This window comes from Tupaia chinensis, unplaced genomic scaffold (assembly GCF_000334495.1).
Source record: "Tupaia chinensis unplaced genomic scaffold, TupChi_1.0 Scaffold000247_1, whole genome shotgun sequence".
NCBI classification, from domain to species: domain Eukaryota; kingdom Metazoa; phylum Chordata; class Mammalia; order Scandentia; family Tupaiidae; genus Tupaia; species Tupaia belangeri.
The window spans coordinates 799,902-821,142 of record NW_006159725.1 but is presented as its reverse complement, the minus strand read 5'-3'; the positions used below and the strand labels follow the sequence as shown (position 1 = coordinate 821,142).

The 21,241-nt window shown below is 52.4% G+C and overlaps 1 protein-coding gene across 1 annotated transcript in view; it reads right to left on the bottom strand.

Annotated features, from left to right (window-relative positions):
• The window catches only part of GRIK4 (glutamate ionotropic receptor kainate type subunit 4), a 394,611-nt gene that overhangs the window by 198,761 nt on the left and 174,609 nt on the right, over window positions 1-21,241 (bottom strand). The window contains exons 5-6 of the mRNA XM_006148794.3: window positions 11,337-11,515; window positions 6,499-6,552 (exon numbers count right to left, since the gene is read on the bottom strand). Coding sequence (XP_006148856.1) covers window positions 6,499-6,552; window positions 11,337-11,515 — 233 coding nt within the window. The remainder of the gene's footprint in view (window positions 1-6,498; window positions 6,553-11,336; window positions 11,516-21,241) is intronic.

Here is a 21,241-nt window from a genome sequence, read left to right as displayed (position 1 = left end):
ATGAGCTGTTAATTGAAACACTAGCCCCTCTCCCTTTACTTGCATGTAACACGTTTTCAATAAAAACGCACAATGATTCCTAGCAGTTGTCACTCCTCAGAGAGCGATCTCTGAGGGGTGTCCGGCATAGGACGTGCATGAGAGGCATCGAGGCCTCTGTCTTCTGTTCATCTTCGCCGCCTTCATCGAGATAACCCACCCACGCCGAGGCTGGACGCCGGCACATCTGTGTCTCTGTGACCTTGCACGGCAGTGGCACTTGCCTTACTTGTCCCTTATTTGGTCTGTCTCACTGGGACCTGCACCTTGACCCCTTTCCTGGGTCTATCACGAGGACTTGCTTCCTCCCGGTTCCTCTCCAGCTGCCTGACCTCTGGCCATGTGTACGTCCTGGCTGTCAGTGTCTCTCTGTCTCTCAGGTTCTCGTAACTGGAACCCTGAGAGCTGACCCTCTGCCATGGGCTCCCACATCAGCCAGGCACATTGCACCTGCCGATGAGAGATCTGCCCTGCTGGGAAGGAGTCCTGACCTTCTGGAATCAGAAACGAGGGCAAGATGCTAGTTCATGGATCAGACCTCTGACCTCGGCACCAACTTTACAAGAGATAATACACACAAAGACCTAGCTGTCTGTCACTGTCATACTTCCTGTCACTGGCCTCGTCCCCTGTGCTGAGAAAGGTCTGTCCTTGTGCATTGCTCCCCTCCCCACCCCCAGCTGAAGTTCTCTCATCGCCTGACACCTCACTGCCACCAGCACAGACCTCGGCTCCCACTGCACCCACAAATCCGGTTCCCCCCGGCCCATACAGCTCTGCCGGCGCTGTCGAGCAGCTGCCCGGCCCCCCAGGAGTTTCAGCTCCCTCTGCTCCTCTCACCACATCAGTCGTCCCTGTCACCCAAGGCCCAGGACTGGCAGGCTCACCCTCCCTGCTGGCCAGACCCTGAGAGAGAAAGAAACGTGTGTCTACAGGGTCGAATGAATGGACAATTTAGAAGTTTGATTCATGACGGATCATTTTGTCCCAACTCTTGTGCTTCGTAATCAATGGATCGGATCCACAGCAGTCAAACTGATTCATTTATTATAGATACCCCACATCAATCAGCTTTCTTAATGCCTGGGTGAGAAGGAGGTATGGGAACTTGATCAATTACCCAGTAATTACTGACACAGATAAACCTTACAATGGTTGGTCGGGTCACACATGCTAACCAAACTACCTAGACTATTTTCTGGAAATAAGTAAAATGGCATTTTGGGGAGTCAGTTTTACAGGCCATTAGAGGCTGGACAGCAAGATAAGTGTCTCCCATTCCTTTCAGGTTGATGAGAAGTGTAAACTAGACCTCTTACAATAAAATCTCCCCTCTAGTGCCCTTGGGCTGTGGCCACTGGCTGTGTGTATACTAGCTCCTGAGGCAGTAGGTACTTCTAGTGTCCACTTACAGAAGAGGTCATTGAGGCTCAGAGAGGTTAAGCCACTTGCATAAGATCACGAACTAGAATCTGAAGTTGTATCTACCTAAGGCCAAAGTCCCTGCCCAGTTCTCCATGCTGGTTCTCGAGAAGCTGATCCAAGAATCCACTGTGGCTGAATTCAGGGAGATAAGACATGACGAGGCTCCCTGAGGAATTCAGAGAAGGACTCAATCAGAATTCAAGTCCAGGCAGCATCTGTATTTGGGGAAGAGACTGGACCAGGGCCCCGGAGAACTTGTCATACTCTCTATGAAACCCCCGCCTCTCTGACCCCAAACTCCAACTGCATCTGGACAGGAAAACAGGTCTTCAAAAATGGTTCCTTTCTTCCTACTGAGGTCTGGCCATTCTAGAAAGCGCAGGCACTAATGAGAAACTTCCAGAATAGTCTCTCGCTGACTGAGTTTTGCAATGGCTCTGCCATTCTCTTGACTATTATTCGACCAGCTTCGCTCATGCAGTTGCTTTTCTGATTTCCCTTTGCCAACTTACAAGCCGTGTGAGTCCTGTTAATTCCAGGTTCAAAGACTTCTCTGACTGAAGCCTGCTCCCAGAGCTGGTTGTGTTCTGGGCCCACCCGAAAAGAAGAGAAGCTCTTTGAACAGCGAGAGTATCACAGTGTTATATAAAAAATTACGCCTTAGAAACATATAGTACTTTGTGATGTACAATGCATTTTTACTTACAGAATTTCAGTGAATCCTCATAATAACCTTGAAGGGTTTCATTATCCCCATTTTAAAAATGAGAAAACTGGGACTTGGCATCTATGTGACTCCCTCGGAGTCTCACAGTGAAGATAAAGCAGTGGGGGGATGTGACCCGGGATTGCTGATGGCCCAAGTGGGTGCTTTTCCCCTGGACAGCATATTACCAGCATTTTCAGTATTTCAGAGAAGGAGGGAATGTGGGTATTGCTGTCTTTTTTTTTTTTTTTTTTTTTTTTTTTTTGTGAGAGGGTGCCTGCACTCTCCAGAAAGAGAGACAGACAGAAAGACAGAAAGCGAGAAATCACTCCCCGGGGTATGGTCACACCACAATTCCTTCTCCTTCATTCTCCTCTTGGGATCTTGGGCATGTACACACACGTTTCCGGCATGAGTTTAAGCAACCGGGTCCGAGACTCGAACCGCAGTCTTCATGGGAGTCCAGCGACATAGCCATCATGGCAACTGCTGGTCCAGGTGGGTATTGCTGCCTTAAAAATCTCCAAACGATCACATGGTTCTAGTCCTGAACCTAGTGACTTAAAAAACATGCCAGGCACATGTGTGTACATGACCCAAATCCCTACAGGATGGAGAAACAGAGGGGAACTATGTCCTATGGAAAGGATGCTTTTCTCCCTTACTCTCTCTATCTCTCCATCTCTGTCTGGTGAATGCATGTGCCCTCTTGCAAATTAAAGAAAGAAAGAAAAAAAAGATCAGCAAGCCAAGCAACCACACCATACTCTGGTTATTGTCCTCAGAACTCATATTCAATTGACTAGCTTCCTCCCACCTATAAAGTCACCTCAGCGACTCCTAGACTCGGTGTCGCCAGGCACCTTGCCTCTTCTGTGACAATGCCTCCCAAGGCGGGGCGCCTCCCCAGCTGCTGGCTCCAGGCAGGCAGCCTGGGCCTGCTTCTTCCCTCCCTGCCTCCTTTCCTAGGCTCCCACAGTGGATCACAACAGGACTTAAATCTCTCTTCATTCTTCTGCCCCCTCGCACAGGCTCTCCCACGTGCCGCCTGCTTTAAGCAAATGCTTCTGCGTGGCTCTGGGAGTAGTCTAATCCTTTACTCCCGTTTTACAAGTTAATGCTCTGACTTACAGGAGCTGTGTTAGACAAGAGACGACAACAACAAACACAACTGAAAAAGGCGAACAAAGAAGTTCATCTGTTTCACACTCTGAGGGGCACGAGGGGGCCCTCTGGGGTTCTGGTGATGTTCTGTCCCTGGGTCTGGGCACTGCTTCCACAGGTGTGCTGGCCTGGAGAAAGCTCTTCAAGCCGTGCACATCTGATGCATGCGGTCTTCTTCTACATGCTACCCCACTAGACTTCAATGGCAAAGTCCAGCCATAGAGCTGGCAGTCTCGGGGGGTGGTGAACACACCATTTCCACTCACGTTCAAACAAAGGCGGAATGGCTCTAGCAGAACTGTTGTGAAGAGGTCACAGAGAAAAGGCCACATCGACTTCCTCTGAGGTCTCTTTCAGCTCTAAGAGCAAAAGCCTGAGGATGCTTTGGGTTAACATCCTATAGCCCAAGAAAGGGCTGCTCACAGACACCTGCAGAAGGCCTAGTACAGGGGGCTCAAGGTCCATGCCTGTCTCTTTGGGCAGCATCTCCCAGCCCTTGCAGGACACTTTGGGAAGACCTGGTCCCTAAGTCTAGGGAGGGAAATGGGATGCTCCCCTAACTCCTCCATTACACACTTTTACCAAGAAAGTCTTTCCTGCCCGGTAACTTGGTCTTTTTTAAGACTGAAGAGTCAAATCTGTGAGGCTGAATTGACATCTGCCTTAAATCCTCTAAATAGGTCACTTTCCAGGCTGGATGTAAACAGATAAACGATGAAGAATGAACCGACATGCATATTTCTGGAGCAGTCCCCACGTTTAATGTGACTCTCTGCTTCCCGGACACACCATGGGCGTTCTGATCCCAGACTGCTCTACCTTTCTTTGTTTATCGAGGAAAAGTGTATCCACCTCCAGGGCATTGCCTGAACACTCTGCTTCAATGAAAACTTTTCTCACTGCCCCCACCCCCGCACCCCGTTCGAGGTCTGATGCATTCTGTATAATAACAGAATTTACCGCCTTGCACAATGCTAGGTACTTTGAGTTTTTCTAAAACAGGCTGGGTAAGAAACCCTGTTTTGATCTTTAAAGATTAGCCCAGAGCCTGGTACATAGGAGGTGCTCAAAAGCATGTTTGGATGAAAGACCACCTGGTCCACTGATTTGTAAAATAAAGTAAATCTCTTCTCTGAAAGGCTCTTTTGTTGTTTTTTTACTTTATTTTATTTATTTATTTATTTTTTTTTAGATTTTTGCTATAGAGTGCATACATTTGCAATCTCTTCTCCAGTCTCCTCTCGGGATTTTGTGCATGCAGGCACATGTACCCAGCCTGTTTTTCAAGCCACTGGAACTAGGACACAAACCGCAGAGTCAGACATGTGGGATCCAGCCACCTCCACCACCATACTACCTGCTAGCCCCTCTGAATGGTTCAAAAACCTTTTAAAAAGGCTTTTACCATATGGTGCATGCCCTCACCGGACAGAGACAGAGAGAAACAGTAAGAGGAAAAATGCGAAATTATCTCCCCAGGGGTGATGGCCATGCTGCAACCATCTCTCCTCCATTCTCCTCCTGGGATTTTGGACATGTATGCAAACACATCTGGTGTGACTTTTTAAAAAAAAAAATTTTTTTTTGAGATGCTTTTGTGCTCACCAGACAGACAGAGAGACAGAAAGAGAGAAATCATCCCCCGGGGGTATGGCCATGCCGCAATCCCTTCTCCTCCATTCTCCTCTTGGGATCTTGGGCACGCACGCACACTCGCCCGGTGTGAGTTTAAGCCACCGGGTCTGGGACTCGAACTGCGGTCGACTATGTGGGAGTCCAGTGACACAGCCATTACACTAACTGCTGGTCCCACTGGTGTGATTTTTAAGCCACCAGGTCTGGGACTCAAACCGAGGTCAACCACGTGAGAATCTAGTGCCTTCACCACTACGCCACCTGATGGCCCGCTGAAGAGCTCTTTTAACAGCTCTGTTTATAATAGCCAAGAACTGGGAACAACCATCACGCTTCCCAACAGGTGAACACACAAACCACAGCACATCCACATCAGCACACACGCGCAGTGAAGAAATGCCGTGGCTTGGACAGATGTCAAGGGCACCGCACTGAATGAGAAAAGCCAACCTCGAAAGGTCACATGTGGTGTGGGCGTCCATTTAGAAAGCATTCTCAGCAACGGAACGGCACAGAAATGGCGGCCGGTGTGGTGGCCGCTGAGGGTTGGGATGGTGGGCAGGAAGGTGAAGGGTGTGACTACAAAGAGGTGGCACGTGGGAGACCCTCGTGGTGACAAAATAGCTCTGCATCTGGTTGCAGCGGTACACACATTTACACACTGTGACAGCGCTGCTATTTTGACATCCAGGTTTTGCTACTATGCTCTAATTATATTAGTGTCTGGCAGAACATTAGGCTAAGGCTATTCTGTATGAACTATCTTTTTGCACCTTCCTATGACTCTATCATTATCCCAAGATAAAAAGGTATAAATGAAAAAGCGTGTTCTCTGCGGCCCCCTCTCTGCTCTCGAGTGTACCTATATGTCATAATAGCATGGCGTATTTGTGAGTGCTTAACCACGCTTCCACATAGGTTCCATGACATCATTTCCAAATTACGGCCACTCTATGACACAGCTGTCTTGATCCAGTTTCAAAGATAAGGACGCAGAGCTCATTTGCTATGTGGCAAGTTATAACTCAAACCTGATTTAGTAATATTTCTTCTGACCTTAGTTTTCTCCTCTACAGGGTAAGGGGACACGGTGAAGATGGCCTCCAGTGATGCCTGCAGCCACAGCACGGTGAGCCACACGTACCACGTACTTTCGGTGTCTCGGCTTTCCCACTTCTGAGTTAGTATGGCGGTCTGGCGAGGCAGTGACTGGACCATTGGCCAGTACCTGGACCTACCGAGGAGGCTCATCTGTCACCCTGCAGCCTGCGGAAACCTGCCCTGGGTGGCCAGTGATATTTGGAACCATTAGACTCTCCCAGTTCCCGTTCTCCGAAGGCTAAGAGCTGTTGGGATGAGACTCCCAATGGGCTCTTGGGATTCCATGTTTCCAGGACACCCTGCCTCTGGTGGGCGTCTGTCTCTTTGTTCTCTTCCCCCCACTCCTCATCTCTGGGGCTGCATTCTAATCATGGCCCTGATCCTGACCACACTCTAGGCCAAGGAGCGGGGCTGGGAAAGTGTCTTACCAGATTGGTGAAGATGTACGTGTAATAGGCAGACACCATTCCTAGTTCAGCTGCCTGCAGAGGGAAGAGAGGGAGGTTAGAGAAGGAAACCGAAAGCACATGAAGCACAGGAGCACTGAGAGTTCCAGTATCTACCATTGAAGGAGCCGGCGTGATAATTTTATCGGCTGTTCCAATGAGAAGCTAACCTCCCCAAGGGCTCAGTGGCCAGGGTGCGATCACATGGGTATCATGGAACCCAAAGCTTCCTCTGCAAGGCTCCTGCTTCCTCCACTACCCCTTGGTACCAGCAGGGTAGAATGTGGTGACGGGTCTTATGCTGTCCTCGATCTTCGAGGATGGAGCACAGAAAGGTGACTCTCTAAAGCAGGGTCCCTCCACCCCGACCCCTCCCTAACCCTGCAGTGTCCCTTGCAGCTGAGGTTCTCCTGTACAAGACATTCCCATGGATACAACCAGACATTAGTGAAACCAAAATGGCTCTAAGTGAAATGAAGCAAAGAATTAAACGGGTTAAACAATGATCTCCGGGACCTGCAGTTAGCGTAATGGCTATATCACTGGACTCCCACGTAGTCGACTGCGGTTCGTGTCCCGGACCCGGTGGCTTAATACCCATGTCAGGCGCGTGTGCGTGCATGCCCAGGATCCCGAGAGGAGAACGAAGGAGAAGGGATTGTGGAGTGGCCATCCCCTCTAGGGGGTGATTTCTCACTTTCTGTCTCTCTGTCTTTCTCTGTCTGGTGAGCGCGTGCGCCCTATAGTAAACTTCCCCCCTAAAAAAAAAAAAAAAAACAAAAACCAATGATCTCCATGACTAAGAACAACGGCTAACACCCATTGGCTAATATATGGCAGCAATATAACAACTTTTTTTTTTTTCTTAAAGAGAGATTTTTGCTATAGGGTGCATGTGCTCACTGAAGAGACAGAGACATAAAGTGAGAAATCACTCCCCCTGGGGGCAGGGGGATGGCCACACTGTAATTCCTTCTCCTTTGTTCTCCTCTCAGGACCTTGGGCACACATGCATCCATGCCTTGCATGAATTTTAAGCCACCAGGTCTGGGATTTGAATCATGGTCAACTACGTGGCAACCCAGTGACATAACCATTATGCCATCTGCTGTCCCCAACCTCCATTTTTTGGTTGAAGAAATTGACACCACAGAAAACTAAGCTACGTGTGCAAGATCACATGTCTCATCAATGGGAAAAATGAAACAAAAGCCAGGCAGCCTAATCTCAGTGCTTCGTAACCGAACGGTGCGCCCCTTTACAGCTCTCTGCAGCTCTCTCTTAGGGGCCGTGGCATGAATAAGAGAGTCTGGAGGTTGTAGGCAAGGCCCAAATTAACTCTGCCCCCTCAGAATGCTAGCGAGACTGCGAGGAGGATTCTTGAGTCTGCAGTGAATCACCTGCAGACTTTGGTCCTTCCTTAGTAAGGGACGAGCTGCCTGTGACATGCCTCGCCCTTGATCACAGCACGAGGATGGTACCATCCACAGCGAAAATCGCTACTGCGGAACAGTCTCCTTTCTGTCTGATCTGTGTACCCATCATAAACACCCCTTGCCAGCCTCCCTTGTCAGCGTGCCCGGCTTGGAGTGTGACGGGCGCTACAGAACACGACAGGTAGATCAGGTACCATAATGAGCCCAGCTCTCTGCAGGGCCTGCATGCCTCCTGACAGTTGGTTCGATTTTCATAATGTATCCTGCAGCCCCGGCCATGGGGAGACCAATTCTGTCATGACTACTGAGGTGGATGGGGGAGACGCAAGAGCAGGGATGATTACATTTTCCTCTTACAGAGTGGTTATCTCCCAGGGAACTCAGATAACGTCGCGAGCATTCTGCTGAGGAACCTCACAGACTCCTGGAGGAGCCGGCACCGTCATTTTATCGCTGTTGTTCCAATGAGAAGCTAACCTCCCCAAGGGCTCAGTGGCCAGGGCGGGATCACATGGGCACCATGGACCCCGAAGCTTCCTCTGGGAGGCTCCTGCTTCTTCCAAGTGAAGCTATATTTCCCTTTGCACTTTCAAGAACCTGGTGTGGCAGGGTGACCACTCTCCACTCCCCGCCCTCACTACACTACACAGGCTCCATGTGAGCGGCTTGCTGCCACCCCCTGCTACCCTTATGAGCTCACAGCTTACAGGGGTGGGGTGGGAAGCAGGCACAGTCAGATAGTTAAGCCCATTTTGTCAAATCTGCTGTCCTAGAGATAAAAGACAAGAGATTCTTGGTTTTTAAGACCTGAATTCTGGGTAAACATGGAGTCTGTTGCAGGAACAGTCGCTCAATAAAGTAGGGGATTACTCTGCAAATCCTCCTGAAATCAGCAGACAGTGGAGTGCTGCCGAGCTGAGGGCTGGGCTCTGCGTGCACGCCACGTCTCCTAGGGGCCGCGGACCGCCAGTGCACGCAGCTTCCCACTCGTGTTTACCCTTGGCGGCTCGGGGAGGGCTGTGGCACACTCCTGGAGGGAGGAGTGCTGAGTTCCAGTAAAACAGGAGGACAGAGGCCAGTCCTGATTAAAGAAGGCCTGCCTGGGCCACCAGGAAGTCAAGGGAGAACAAGAGGAATTGCATATGAATCGTTGTGGCCCCAAGGGCGCAGGGGCTGGGGCTGATGGTGGGCTCTTATAGGACCAGCACCCAGCAGCCTTGCTGGCTGGAAATGATCCTGACAGCCCAGCGAGCTGCCTTCCCAAAGCACAGCTGCAAAACAAACAAGTCACAACCACACCAAACACAACCAAAACCAGTTTTTAAAACACCCAGGCGCATCAAGACAGCTATAGGATTCCAACACGCTGCAGGTGGGAGTGGAGACCGTCACAGCCTTCCTAAAAAGCGATCGGGCAAATCATAGCAAAAACGTAAAAGCACGCATACCTTCAACTCAGTAATTCCACTTTTAGAAATTGATGCTACGAAAATATTCATGAATGCGCATACAGATTTATGGACAAAGATGTGGATCCCAGCATTATTTATTACAGCAAAAGATTGGAAACAACCTGTGTCTCCGACAATAAAGAGCTGGTTAAATAAATTATGGGACATCCCTGTGATAGGAGATGATGCAGCCATTACAATATTTGTAGAAAGATATTTAATGACATGGGAAACATGCGTGGCATATAATCAAGCGAATAAAAGCAGCTTACGGAAAAGTTTGTGCAGTGTGATAATCATTTTGGGGAAAAAAAAGTGTGTCTGGAAGGCAGAAAGAACAGGCATGAAAATTTAATGGTGGCCAGCTCTGGGTGGTGGGATTGTGAATGATCTATATTTTCTTCTTTGTGGTTTTCTATTCTTTTCAAGATTTCAGTAATGCACTTGTCGTATTATTGGGTTGGAGGGGTGGAGACTGAGCTCAACCTCATATGCTGGGAGCCATGGAATGTCACTGGGGAAGGGGCTGCCTCCCAAATGTTCCCACCTGGGGGCTGTTGCGACAGACTCCAGCTGCCACCGTGGGGGAACTGCGTGTCCCCAACTGCCCTCTCCGAGGGCTCTACTAAGCCAAGCCCTCTCAGCCTGTATCTCTCACCCCTAAAACTTAGAGGAGCTTTGCTAGCCTTAATGACTTCATTGATCAAAGCTTTAGACATAAGAGAGCAAAAGAGGAGGAGAATGGAAAAATTCTGGAGATGAGTGTGTGTGCGTGAGAGTGAGGGAGCGTGCGTGTGAGCTGGGTGTATGCACAGACGCACGGCTTTGGAGCCGCGGGAAATTACTATAGCAACGGGCTGAAGGGACAGCCTCAGTACTGAGAGAACTCATTCAAATCTCTTATTAAGGCTGAGACAAAATCCAGACGGAAAGGGAAGCGGGAAGGGAGGGAGAGACCACCGTCCTGCGTCTGCAGGACTCCCCACAGCTAGGCAGAGGTTAACGAGGAGCGCTGCTCCCCCAGCTACAGCAGCAAGCTGTGTTTACATGGGCAATTAAAATGGCATTAGAGGAGACCAGGGTGCCTGGGGAGGTGAGGGAGCTGCGAGGAGTCCTGGACGAGCCCAGATGCAGGGGCTGTTCTGAGGCTGCATGCCTGGCCCAGCCACCCGCTCAAGAAGTGGTGCCAGGGGACATGAAGGCTGCTGGCTCCTTGCAGCGGATCATCCAGCATGGACCCTTGGGCACCTGTTTCTCCTGCTCTCTCTCTGTGTCTCGGATTGGCCTCACCCACAGAGTTTCCACGTGGGTGCGCTCTACTCTGAGACTGGCGCCCTGTCCTGCTGTCTGGGAGCGTAGGAGAAACGGACTTGCAGGTGAGAGAACTGCACAGGCTCGGTCTCACAGCTCACAGGGCAGGGCCTAGGACAAATCCATTCACCTCCGAGTCTCAGTTTCTTCACGTGCAGGGGAAACTATTATACCCACCTCGGGTGGTCACTGAGGGACTTACGCTGGGAAACTATACTGGGACACTTAGCGAACTGCTGGACACTACATGAGGATTGAAGACAGAGCCGGCGCTCAGAGGGGCACATGGGGTGGCTGTCCTGGTCGTCGAATACGGAGATGCTGCCCTCATGCCTCTGCCTAAGCCCCGGAGCAGTCCACCCCACCATGCCAGCTCTCCCTGGGATCGCAGAGGCCTCTCACACAGCCTCTGCCAGGGCCCAGGCTTCCCTGACCACTGTCCTGCTACCCCAGGTGCTGAAGATTTTTACAGCTCACCCTCATCCTGCCTTCTCCCTCCAGCAACCAGGAAGGCCCACAGAGCACACAGACCACAGCTCCTTCTGCAAGGCTCAGGAGGGCAGGATGGGCCAGGAGGGAGGATGTGGGGACTCAGAGGAGGGCAGGGGAAGGGGGCGCCCACCTTCAGGAGGATGGTGTGGGACATGGAAGCGTTGGCGTGGATGATGATGGTGGCTGTCTTGTCGTCCCGGATCTCCTTGAGGAGTGGGGTGGGGTCCCGGGTGTCATCCAGCATCCGCACTGAGAGGGTGTCCTTGGAGATGAGGAACTGTCGCAACAGCTTCTCTAGGTTTAAAAGGCCTGGAGGGGAGAGAGGGTGAAGTCCCTGAGGGTCCACAGAGCAGTCTCAAGGGAATTGGGGCAGACACGGGATAACCCAAAGGCCGGCCGGGCTGGGCCGGGGTTGTGTTGGGGAGCCGGGGAACAGCCTGAACGGGTCTCAGCTGCTGTGGGTCGGTGATCATCTGAAACATGGAAACACCCCTCGGCCTGGCACCCCTGACGCCTTCACAATGCTCTTTGAAAGGCCAGCACGGCTCTCCAGGTGGGAGGGAGAGGCCTCGCTCCTTTCCACCGCCCTCCCTTGGCAGGGGGTTGCACAGTGGCTGAGATGTGGGTGCGGTTCAGAGACCACCGGTCTGGGTCTGCTTCTCCAATCTGAGGATCTTTCCACGCAGCCAGCTCAGTGATTTTAGCCTCAGTTTCCCCAGGTGAGAAGCGAGGATGACCGCAGCCAGCTCACAGGGCCTGGGGAGGGTGCCGTGAGGCAGCAGTATGGTGCCGGAGCCTGAGCCCACAAAGGGAGGCCTCGGCAAGGCCATGTCCAGCTGCATAAACCCTTCCTTTTCCTTTCGGAAGTGGGGCAGCTGTTCTCACAGAATGCCAAGGCCCAGAAAGCAGTGCTTAGTAAACCCCATTGAATTTCTCAGAGCCTGGTGGCGGCATCAGCCAAGAACTATTTTTTTTTTTTTTTTTGGGGAGGTTTTTTCCCAAGGGGGCGGGCGCCCTCAGCCATAGGGCGCGTGCGCTCGCCAGACAGAGGCAGACAGAGAGACAGAAAGTAAGAAATCACCCGTCAGGGGGATGACCACGCCGCAATCCCTTCTCCTCCATTCTCCTCTCGGGATCTTGGGCATGCACACACACATGCCCGGCGTGAGTTTTAAGCCACCGGGTCCAGGACTCGAACTGCGGTTGGCTCCATGGGAGTCCAGCGACATAGCCATTACGCTAACTGCTGGTCCCACCAAGAACAAGTTTTGAACTGCACTCCCCCAGGCAAGAGTCTGGGCCCCAGTGGGAGGGAAAGGGGGTCTGGACACCCCAAGTCTCCCTTCCCCTCCTCCTTCTCACTCTGCCCACCGCCTCGGGCTGCGTGGGAGGAGGGGTTCTTGAATGACACGTCACTGAGGCAAGAGGGCCACACGCTGCCTTGTGTCTGGGAACACAGGCCAGAGGGAAGGCGGGCGAGTGGTCCACGTGGGGAGGAGTGTCAGTCATTCTCCCAGGAGAGCAGTGGTCTCGGTTCCCGGGGAAAGAGACCTATAGGCATTTGCTCTCAAATGCGATGACAAGAGAAACATTTATCGAACCCTGGTTGTGTTCCAACTAATGTGCTAAGAATTTTACATGGCTTATCTCATGTAAGTCCTCACAACAATCCTCTAACGGCCTCTAATCCTCAGTACAGCGGGAACGCGGGCGGGAGGAGGGGCCGCACGCCTCGCCCCTGGGAAGGCGGGAGTCAGGGAAGGGTTGGGTTTTCAACAGCCCAGGCCTCCACGCCGGTAGCCTCTTGCTGGCAGATGGATATTTGGCTCAGGGATGTCCCAAATACAGCCGCTTTCCTGCACTGACCACTCTCCCTCCTGATCCTGAGGACCAAGGGATAGAAGGGTGCAAAAGATCATGACGCCCACCTCCTCGGGCTGCAGGCAGGGGACACAGAGACACAGCTGGGGCCAGAGCCCCCCCTTTTCTGGTCTACTCCCAACCCTGTCCCATGAGACCAAGCAGCCCTGGGACAGACTTAGCGGGAGGTCGGGGTGACAGGCAGCCAGGACTCAGGGAGCAGGCCCATACTTGGCTTGTTGCTCTAATGAGAATAAGAGGGTGGCAGGGCCAGATCCGAGGGTGGCACAACCGAGGCGGCAGCTTCCCAGGCACCTGCTGGAGGAGCTCACAGGGACTGGGGCTGTGGCAGGGAGAGGAGAAGCCCTGGCGGGCCTTTTATTTACACTGGTTTTGGAAACAGCCCCACTGTGCCAGCCACGGTATCGGCCTGGCCTTTCCAGTCTTCCCTGATGGCACCTCCACGGAGACCTGTGAGGATGCACCACTGCCCACGCCCTCGCAGCCCTCACTGCTGGGGCCACCCACAGGGACACGGATGAGGCGGGGCGCTCCTGGAGCTCTGCCATCAAGGTCAGAGTCAGTTCTCTATCGTTCTGTGACCTTGAGAAGCCATCTCAGCTCATGGAGGTCCCATTCTTTAAAAATATATATTTTTACATATATATATATATATAAAATTATTATTTTTCACTCTAGGGCGCGTGTGTTCGCCAGACAGACAGAGACATAGAGACAGAAAGCGAGAAATCACCCCCCAGGGGGGATGGTCACACCGCAATCACTTCTCCTCCATTCTTCTCTCGGGATCTTGGGCACGCATGCACACGCGGCCGGCATGAGCTCTAAGCCACCGGGTCAGGGACGCAAACCGTGGTCGACTACGTGGGAGTTCAGCGACATAGCCATTATGCTAACTGCTTTTAAATTAATTATTTTTTTAGAGAAATTTTTGCTATAGGATGCATGAGCTAGCCAGAGAGACAAAGAGACAGAAAGCAAAAAATCACCCCCCAGGAGGAATGGCCATGCTGCAATCCCTTTCTCCCTTCCCCTCTTGGGATTTTGGGCACACACACACACACACACACACACACACGTGCCTAGTGTGAGTTTTTTAAGACACTGGGTCCAGGACTTGAACCATGGTGAACTACATGTGAGTCCAGCGACATAACCATTATGCTGTCTGCTGGTCCCTATTTTTATTCTTTTTAATTTGCTATTGGGCATGTATGCTTACCAGAGAGAGACAGAGAGAAAGGGAAAGTGAGAAAGCAAGCCGCCAGGTCTGGGACTCGAACCGTGGTCAGCCACGTGGAAATCCAGTGCCTCAACCACCACACCACCTGCTGGCCCTGTGGCCCCATTCTTTATCTGTAAGTGGGTATGACAGGGTGAGAGTCACAAGAGCAGGTGAGACCAGAGACAGGGGAGTGGGTGTACAGGCTCCAGGCTCCTTCTCTTGTATTTACTTGTCTCCACAGGGGCTTCAAGGCCACACTGGGTGGGGCAGCCTCTCCCACTTGGCTCCGCTCAAGCAACAACAGGAGCAGGTCTCCAGGGCTGGGCACCAGGCGGAGAAATGGACAGATATATGCCCTGCCCTCAGGACTGCAGAGTCCAGGCACTCACAGCTAAGGGAATACAAAAGCACAAATGACTCCCTATTTTTGGGGGGGTGGGCAGCCTGAATGAACCTTGCTTTCTATCAGGACAGCCTCAGTTTGTCCTATACGTAAAATGGAGAAAGCGTTCACCGTGATGTCCTCAATGATGATGTGAAAAGCAAACTCCCACTTCGACAAGGGTCTGAGTGCCGAGCGCCTGCTCTAAAAGCCGCCCTAACAAGGAGACCAGGGAGGCCATTGAGTCAGCTCTGGAGCCCCAGCCATCTCCAGAGCTGGCTGCAGGTGAGGAAGCATCACAGCTGGGGGCGGGGAGGGGCAGTGGTGGCAACCCCACGGGTCCTGGAATGTAGCAGAAAGAAGCTTTGGAGCCTGGCTGGGAAAGGGGCCAAATCCCCCAGGATTCTTCAGGCGGGCAATGAAATTCAGCGGGTTGAGACAGGGAAGCCCAGGGGATGACAGCGGGATTATGCTCTGCATAGCGATGCCTACAAAGGCGGCCCAGGGACCCTTTATCCCTTTGGCAGGTGCCCTGAGCTCCCCGGGAAAGAGAGCCCCTACATAGTGGATGAGCTGGGGACCCTGCTGCAATCAAGTCCCAGCCAGCTCCCCCCTTGCCGTGATCTGCTGCCTTTTAAGCAAGGAGCAGCATGACTCCCGACCCATCCAGCACACGCCGTGCCGTGTGTGCTGAGAGGCGGGACAGGACCGGAGGTCTGCAGCCTCCCAGAGTCCCTGTCAGCGAGACCTTCTTTCCACGACCTGGACAACACCTGGTACAGCAGAAGAGCAGGGCGGGCACTCGAAGCAGGCGGGGAGGCAGCGACCCCCTCTCAGGGTCACTGCTACTCAACAGAGAAGACAGCCCCCCAGGGTCACTTAGGGGATGCTGAGTACCCAGACTGTCACCTCTGAGGGGCTGAGCAGAGATGGCTTCCTGCTCCTCCCATAGCCCTCACCACCCCTTCCCCAAACCACCTCTCTTATCTCAGTCTTCACCCACTTCTTTTCCTTTTTTCAAAGAATTATTTCATTTAATTGTATTTATTATCATTATAATTTTTTAAAATTGACCAGGGAGAGACAGAGAAAGACAGATGGAAAGTGAAAAAGCAGCCACCGGGTCTAGGACTTGAACAACAGTCTGCTGTGTGGGAGTCCAGCACCTTACGCCATCAAACTTCTTTTTTTTTTTTTAATATTTTTTAAGAGAGATTTTTGCAATAGGGCGTGTGTGCTTGCTGGAGAGACAGAGAGAGACAGGGAGACAGAAAGCGAGAAATCATCCCCCACGGCAGATGGCCATGCTGCAATCCCTTCTCCATTCTCCTTTTGCAATTTTGGGCATGCACACACACATGCCTGGCGTAAGTTTCAAGCTGTCAGATCCGGGATTCGAACCATGGTTGGCCATGTGGGAGTCCAGCAACATACCTATTATGCCATCTGCTGGTCCCACCACCAAACTTTTTACTTCTCCCCCCAAAGAAGGGCTCTTGGTTTTAAGCCACATAACATACTTGCTAGCGTACACATATACACAATGTGTGTGCGTGTGTGTGTTCAGCTGTATCAGACACACACAGATAATTTCAGGGTTCGTAGGAGCCTGTTTTCGACACCTCCACTGCCGGCAGGGTGCCTGGTGCTGCTGAACTGGACAGATCCAGAGATGCGGGGGAAGGAGGAGACTCTGTACCCTCACTGGCCAGAGGAGCAGAGGTGCCAGGCAGCAGTGTCACCAGGTCACTGGAGCAGTTGAAGGAAAGGGGCCTGAGGACGAGTGGGAAGGTCTGTCACAAGGTAGATTTGCTCTTGGGAGCCTCAGGGATCAAACCCAGAAACAGGAGGACTTTCCATCTGAACTGTCAAGAGATGCAGTGGGCTATGCATGAGGCAGGGCGTCCCCACAGTGGGAGGTGTCGGGCAGAGACTAACGTCCCTCTGGAGGACTGAGGGCGAGGGGATTAGCCCGACAGACGGAACGGAATGTTGAACTGGAACAACACTGATATCTTTCTAGCCCAGAGATTTTCTAATTCTACGAGTCAGAAGAGGATACTTTTTAATTCCGAGCAGTGGAAAGAATTTAGAGAGGGGAAAGTGTGGTTGAGTTACATGAAAAATATCAAGAGTATTTCTGGGCCAGCAGGTGGCATAGTGGTTAAGGCGTTGGACTCCCATATGGTTGACCACAGTTCGAGTCCTGGACCTGGTGGCTTAAAAATCACACCAGGTGCGTGCCCTATAGCAAAAAATCTCTTAAAAAAAAAGAAAGAATATTAGGAGTATTTCAGGGCAGGATGGCATTTTTCAGTTGTCATTCTCCTCTTTTCTAACTGTTTAATGGAACTAAGGGATTTGCCAAAGGCAGCTGTCACCAGGGGGGTTAAAGCTGCTCTCTTTCCTGGCTCTCCTCCTCCCCTGTGAACCCTCGGCCAGCAGCAGGTCTGCCTGACAAGGCTGAGGCTGAGAGGAACCTAGGGAACCTATTAGCCTCGCTCAGGATGCAGTGGGATGGATCGATGAGACTCAGCAGGCTGGTTGTTCTGGGAGGGAGGAGGAGGGCTGGCTTCTGGAACAGGAAGGCAGGGGACCCGGAGGGCGGGAGGAGGACGGTGAAAGGAACAGGCAGGGCTGGACACAGCCATGGGATAGACACAGATACTGAAGTGATGGGTCTGCAGAGGACACACACACACACACACACACACACACAGGACACATGCACATACATGCATCCCCCCGTTTCAGCTGGCCTCCTTGCTGGCTCCCTGGGCTGAAGCTTTGGCCCTGGGAAACACTACTGTCCCCAGGAGGGCAGACACCGAGCCTCTGGGAAATGAACAGATCTGTCCCAGGCCCAGCAGAGCAGAAGGAGAAAGGGCAGATTGAGGACCAGACCGAGGCTTCTCACTCCCAGGAGGCTGGCTGCTGCCTTCCCTGACCACTGAGGTGGCCCTGACTCGGATGGCAAGGAGGGGTGGGAAAGGGGTGTACGTACCCTCTAGCAAAAATCTCCCTAAAAAAAAATTAAAAAATCATCCCTGAGGGGGAACCAGCAGTTAGCGTAATGACTATGTCGCTGGACTCCTACGTAGTCGACCACGGTTCGCATCCCAGACCCGGAGGCTTAAAACTCACGCCGGGCGCGTGTGCGTGCGTGCCCAAGATCCCGAGAGGAGAATGGAGGAAAAGGGACTGTGACGTGACCATCCCCCCTGGGGGGTGATTTCTCGCTTTCTGTCTCTATGTCTCTGTCGGTCTGATGAGCGCACACGCCCTATAGTGAAAAACCTCTCAAAAAAAAAAAAAAATCTTCCCTGAGGCAGAAGGGGCCAGGGAGTGATACCACAGAGACTCGCACAGGCCAGGGAGCAGACCCAAGATTTCTGGGCTCCAGCTCCCCACTCGTCAGTCCTCCCCTCATACGGGACCGCTCCACAGTGCTCCCCGAAAGTGGGACTCCTGTCTCTGCCACTGGGCTAGGGGAGTGGGCAGAGAAGGCAGCAAGAACCATGCGACCTTAGCAACTTCGTCTCTCTTTGCTTTGCATCTGTTAATAGAGCCCGCCCTATAGGTTTAAATAAGAGAATTTAATATACAAACAAGGCGATCTAGAAATCCTCTACACGATAGTCGGCACATTGTGGTTCATTGGTGGGAGGGTTGTGACGCTGCCCCCCACACACACACACCCCAACAGCAGCAGGCAGGTGCATGGTTCAATAATTATGAGCAAAAGCTTCCCCACAGCACCCCCTGGGGGCAGCATGGGGAAGACCTACCCCTGCCCCAGTTACTCTGGCCAGGGCTGCAGCCAGGGCTGCGGGATGAAACAACAGCGAAATGAGAGTCATGTTCTGGGCCCAGTTCGTTACTTTCCTGTCGAGTTACCCACTAGGCATTATTATCCCCTCACGACACAGGAAGAAACGAAAGCTCAGAGAGGTGGAGTAACCTGCTCCATGACACACAGCTCAGAAGCAGTGGAGCAGCTTGGTTTGACTCCCAAGATGGTTCTCTTTTTCTCCACCATCCTGCCTTCCTCCCGACAGTGCGTCCTCCCCAGGAGCGGGAACTGCCGGAGATGGGTGCCTGCTCCTCGCCTGCACCTGGGCACAGTGAACACAGGGCTCCTGCAGACAGAGACGCACCTCGGCTCGCCCTTGCTCCAAGGGGTCCAAGAAAGAAAAGAAAAACGCACGTGAGCTGAGCATTTTCTTGCCTGGACACTGAGGTACCCACTTTGTATAGGTCGTCTGCCTTGTTTTTTGTTTTAAATTTTGCTATCAGGTATGTGTGCTTGCCACAGAGAGAGAAAGAGAAAGGGGGAGTGAGAAAGCACCCACGGGGGTATGGCCATGCCACAATCCCTCCTCTTGGGCTTTGGGCACATACGCACATGCACCTGGTATGATTTTCAAGGCTCCAGGTCCGGGATTCAAACCATGCAGTTGGCCGTGTGGGATCTAGCACCTGCACCACCACCCCACCGACTGGCCCTATGCCATCCTCTTTAGCCCCCTCAGCCATCCTGGACAGGCGATACTCTATCCCTGCCTTACGGACAACAGAGGCTAGAGAGAGGTGAAGCCACCGAGCCAAGGGTACACAGCTAGTGAGGAAGTCGCAAAAGATGAGGACACAGAGCATGTAGCCACAGTGAAATATCCGGAAACACTAAAGCAAGCAAAAAAAAAAGAAAAAGAAAGAAGAGGAAGAGGAAAAAGATTGGAGCCCTGTGCAAAGACACTAATGCAGCTTATTACACATACGGGACGGCTGTGGCTCTGGCCCTCCTGAGTCTCCGCACATAGCTCTGGGTCCAGGCTGGGTGACCTGGCCAAAGGGCCCAGGGGGCCTCGTAGGAAGCCCAGGTGTACTTGGATGTCCCCAAACTCCCTTCCCACAGGCTCCATTGGGACGAACAGGACGGCCGTGCCTGGGCCCGACACCCCTCCTTCCCCCAGCCTCATTAGAAATAGGCACCGACAGACGTTCTGCTTTTTTTCCTATTAAAGAAAAATAATGTAATTCACAATCTATCTCTACTTTCCAAGACCTGCTTATTAAAAATCTACTTTGGGGAAGCAGGAGAATAAGTGGCATGATTCCCCACAGAATGATCTCCGTTATGCCTAATTTTGATGGCTGGAAAATAGAATTAGCTCTCTGGTCCTGATTCCGCTTGCCGTGTCTCTCAGCCCTGCATTAATAAGGAAGATGGAGAGCGTCTCCTCTGAGCTCAAGCTCGGAGCTGCATTTCCCTTCGGCCCCTCATTTCCTCATCCGTTGATTAGATTTTTAATCCTCTTTGCCCTCAACCTTAGCCTGTTCTGCCCCACCTTCCATCGCCTGGCCCAGGGGGTTGGGGACCTGGCCTCTCCGCAGCCTCAGTGGGCGCGTTCTCCAAGGACAGCTGCATGGTGCGGCTGAGCCAGGGTGTCTCCAGAACCTCCTCTGGGCTCACCTGCCCCACACCCTCGCTCGAGGGAGCAGAGGGACAGCCGCCCCAGACAGATGTCTTGGCCTTCAAAGAGCACCATGCCTGCCAGGCAGAGTCCACCCGTGGGCTGCTGCTCTGGGGTTCTCTGTGCAGACCTCAAGGTGGGGAGGGGCCGTGCAGGAGGAGGTCCCAGCTCCAGAGGCTATGACCTGAGCTGGAGCCTTCCGATGGCCACTGATTGTGCAGCCCTCAGCTCTAAGGTGATTTTTCTCAGCTCTCAGTGTCTGGGGAGGAGAGAGATACAATGGGAAAACAGAAGTGACGGTCGGTGCTTTGCCATCTGTGAGGGACTGGTTGAATGTCAAGGGAGGTCATCATTCTGATAGGAAGGGCCCCGAGCCAGGAGGCAACCCAGCACAGTGCTCAGTGAACAGTAGATGTGGAATAATCAGCAGACCAGCGGAAACCGGGCTCCGCCTAAGAGCAAGAGGGACTGCAGCCAGACCTGGATGGAGGAAAAGCTTCCCTTCAGACGGGTGAGACAGCCAGTGCTGTCAGTAAGCCGGCACTGAGGAAGGCGCGGGTCATCCGGCCTCAGGTACTCACAGAGGGCCTGCCTCTGCCTCTGTCCACCTCCTCTGTGCATGCCAAGGGACATCAGTCAGTCCTGCCGGAGGGGCTGGTGGTAGTCAGTTCAGGGGAGACTCTCCACGTCATTACAACACTGGATGCGGGAGGATGCCAGGCAGAGAGGGCCACCTGGCAGAATGCATTTCCCAATTCATGCATTCCCTAAAATGCTAGCAGATCTGTGAGGTTTTAATCAGCATCCTTTTGGGGCTCAAGCTATTTGGAAGACAATGAGGTAAATAGTTATCTTGGCCACAGGACACCTCAGACTGCCCATGCTAATGTGGATTGTGAATCTCCATTAGCAAGAAACAGAAGGAAGGTTCTCCAAACACGTTGTTCCCATAGAACTTTTCATCCACTAAACTCATAACCGTCACGGAAAAACTTTCTGCAGGGAAGGAAATGCCCCTGTCTTGGCTGTTCAATATGGCAGGCGGCAGCCCCCCTTGACAACAAACAGCTTGA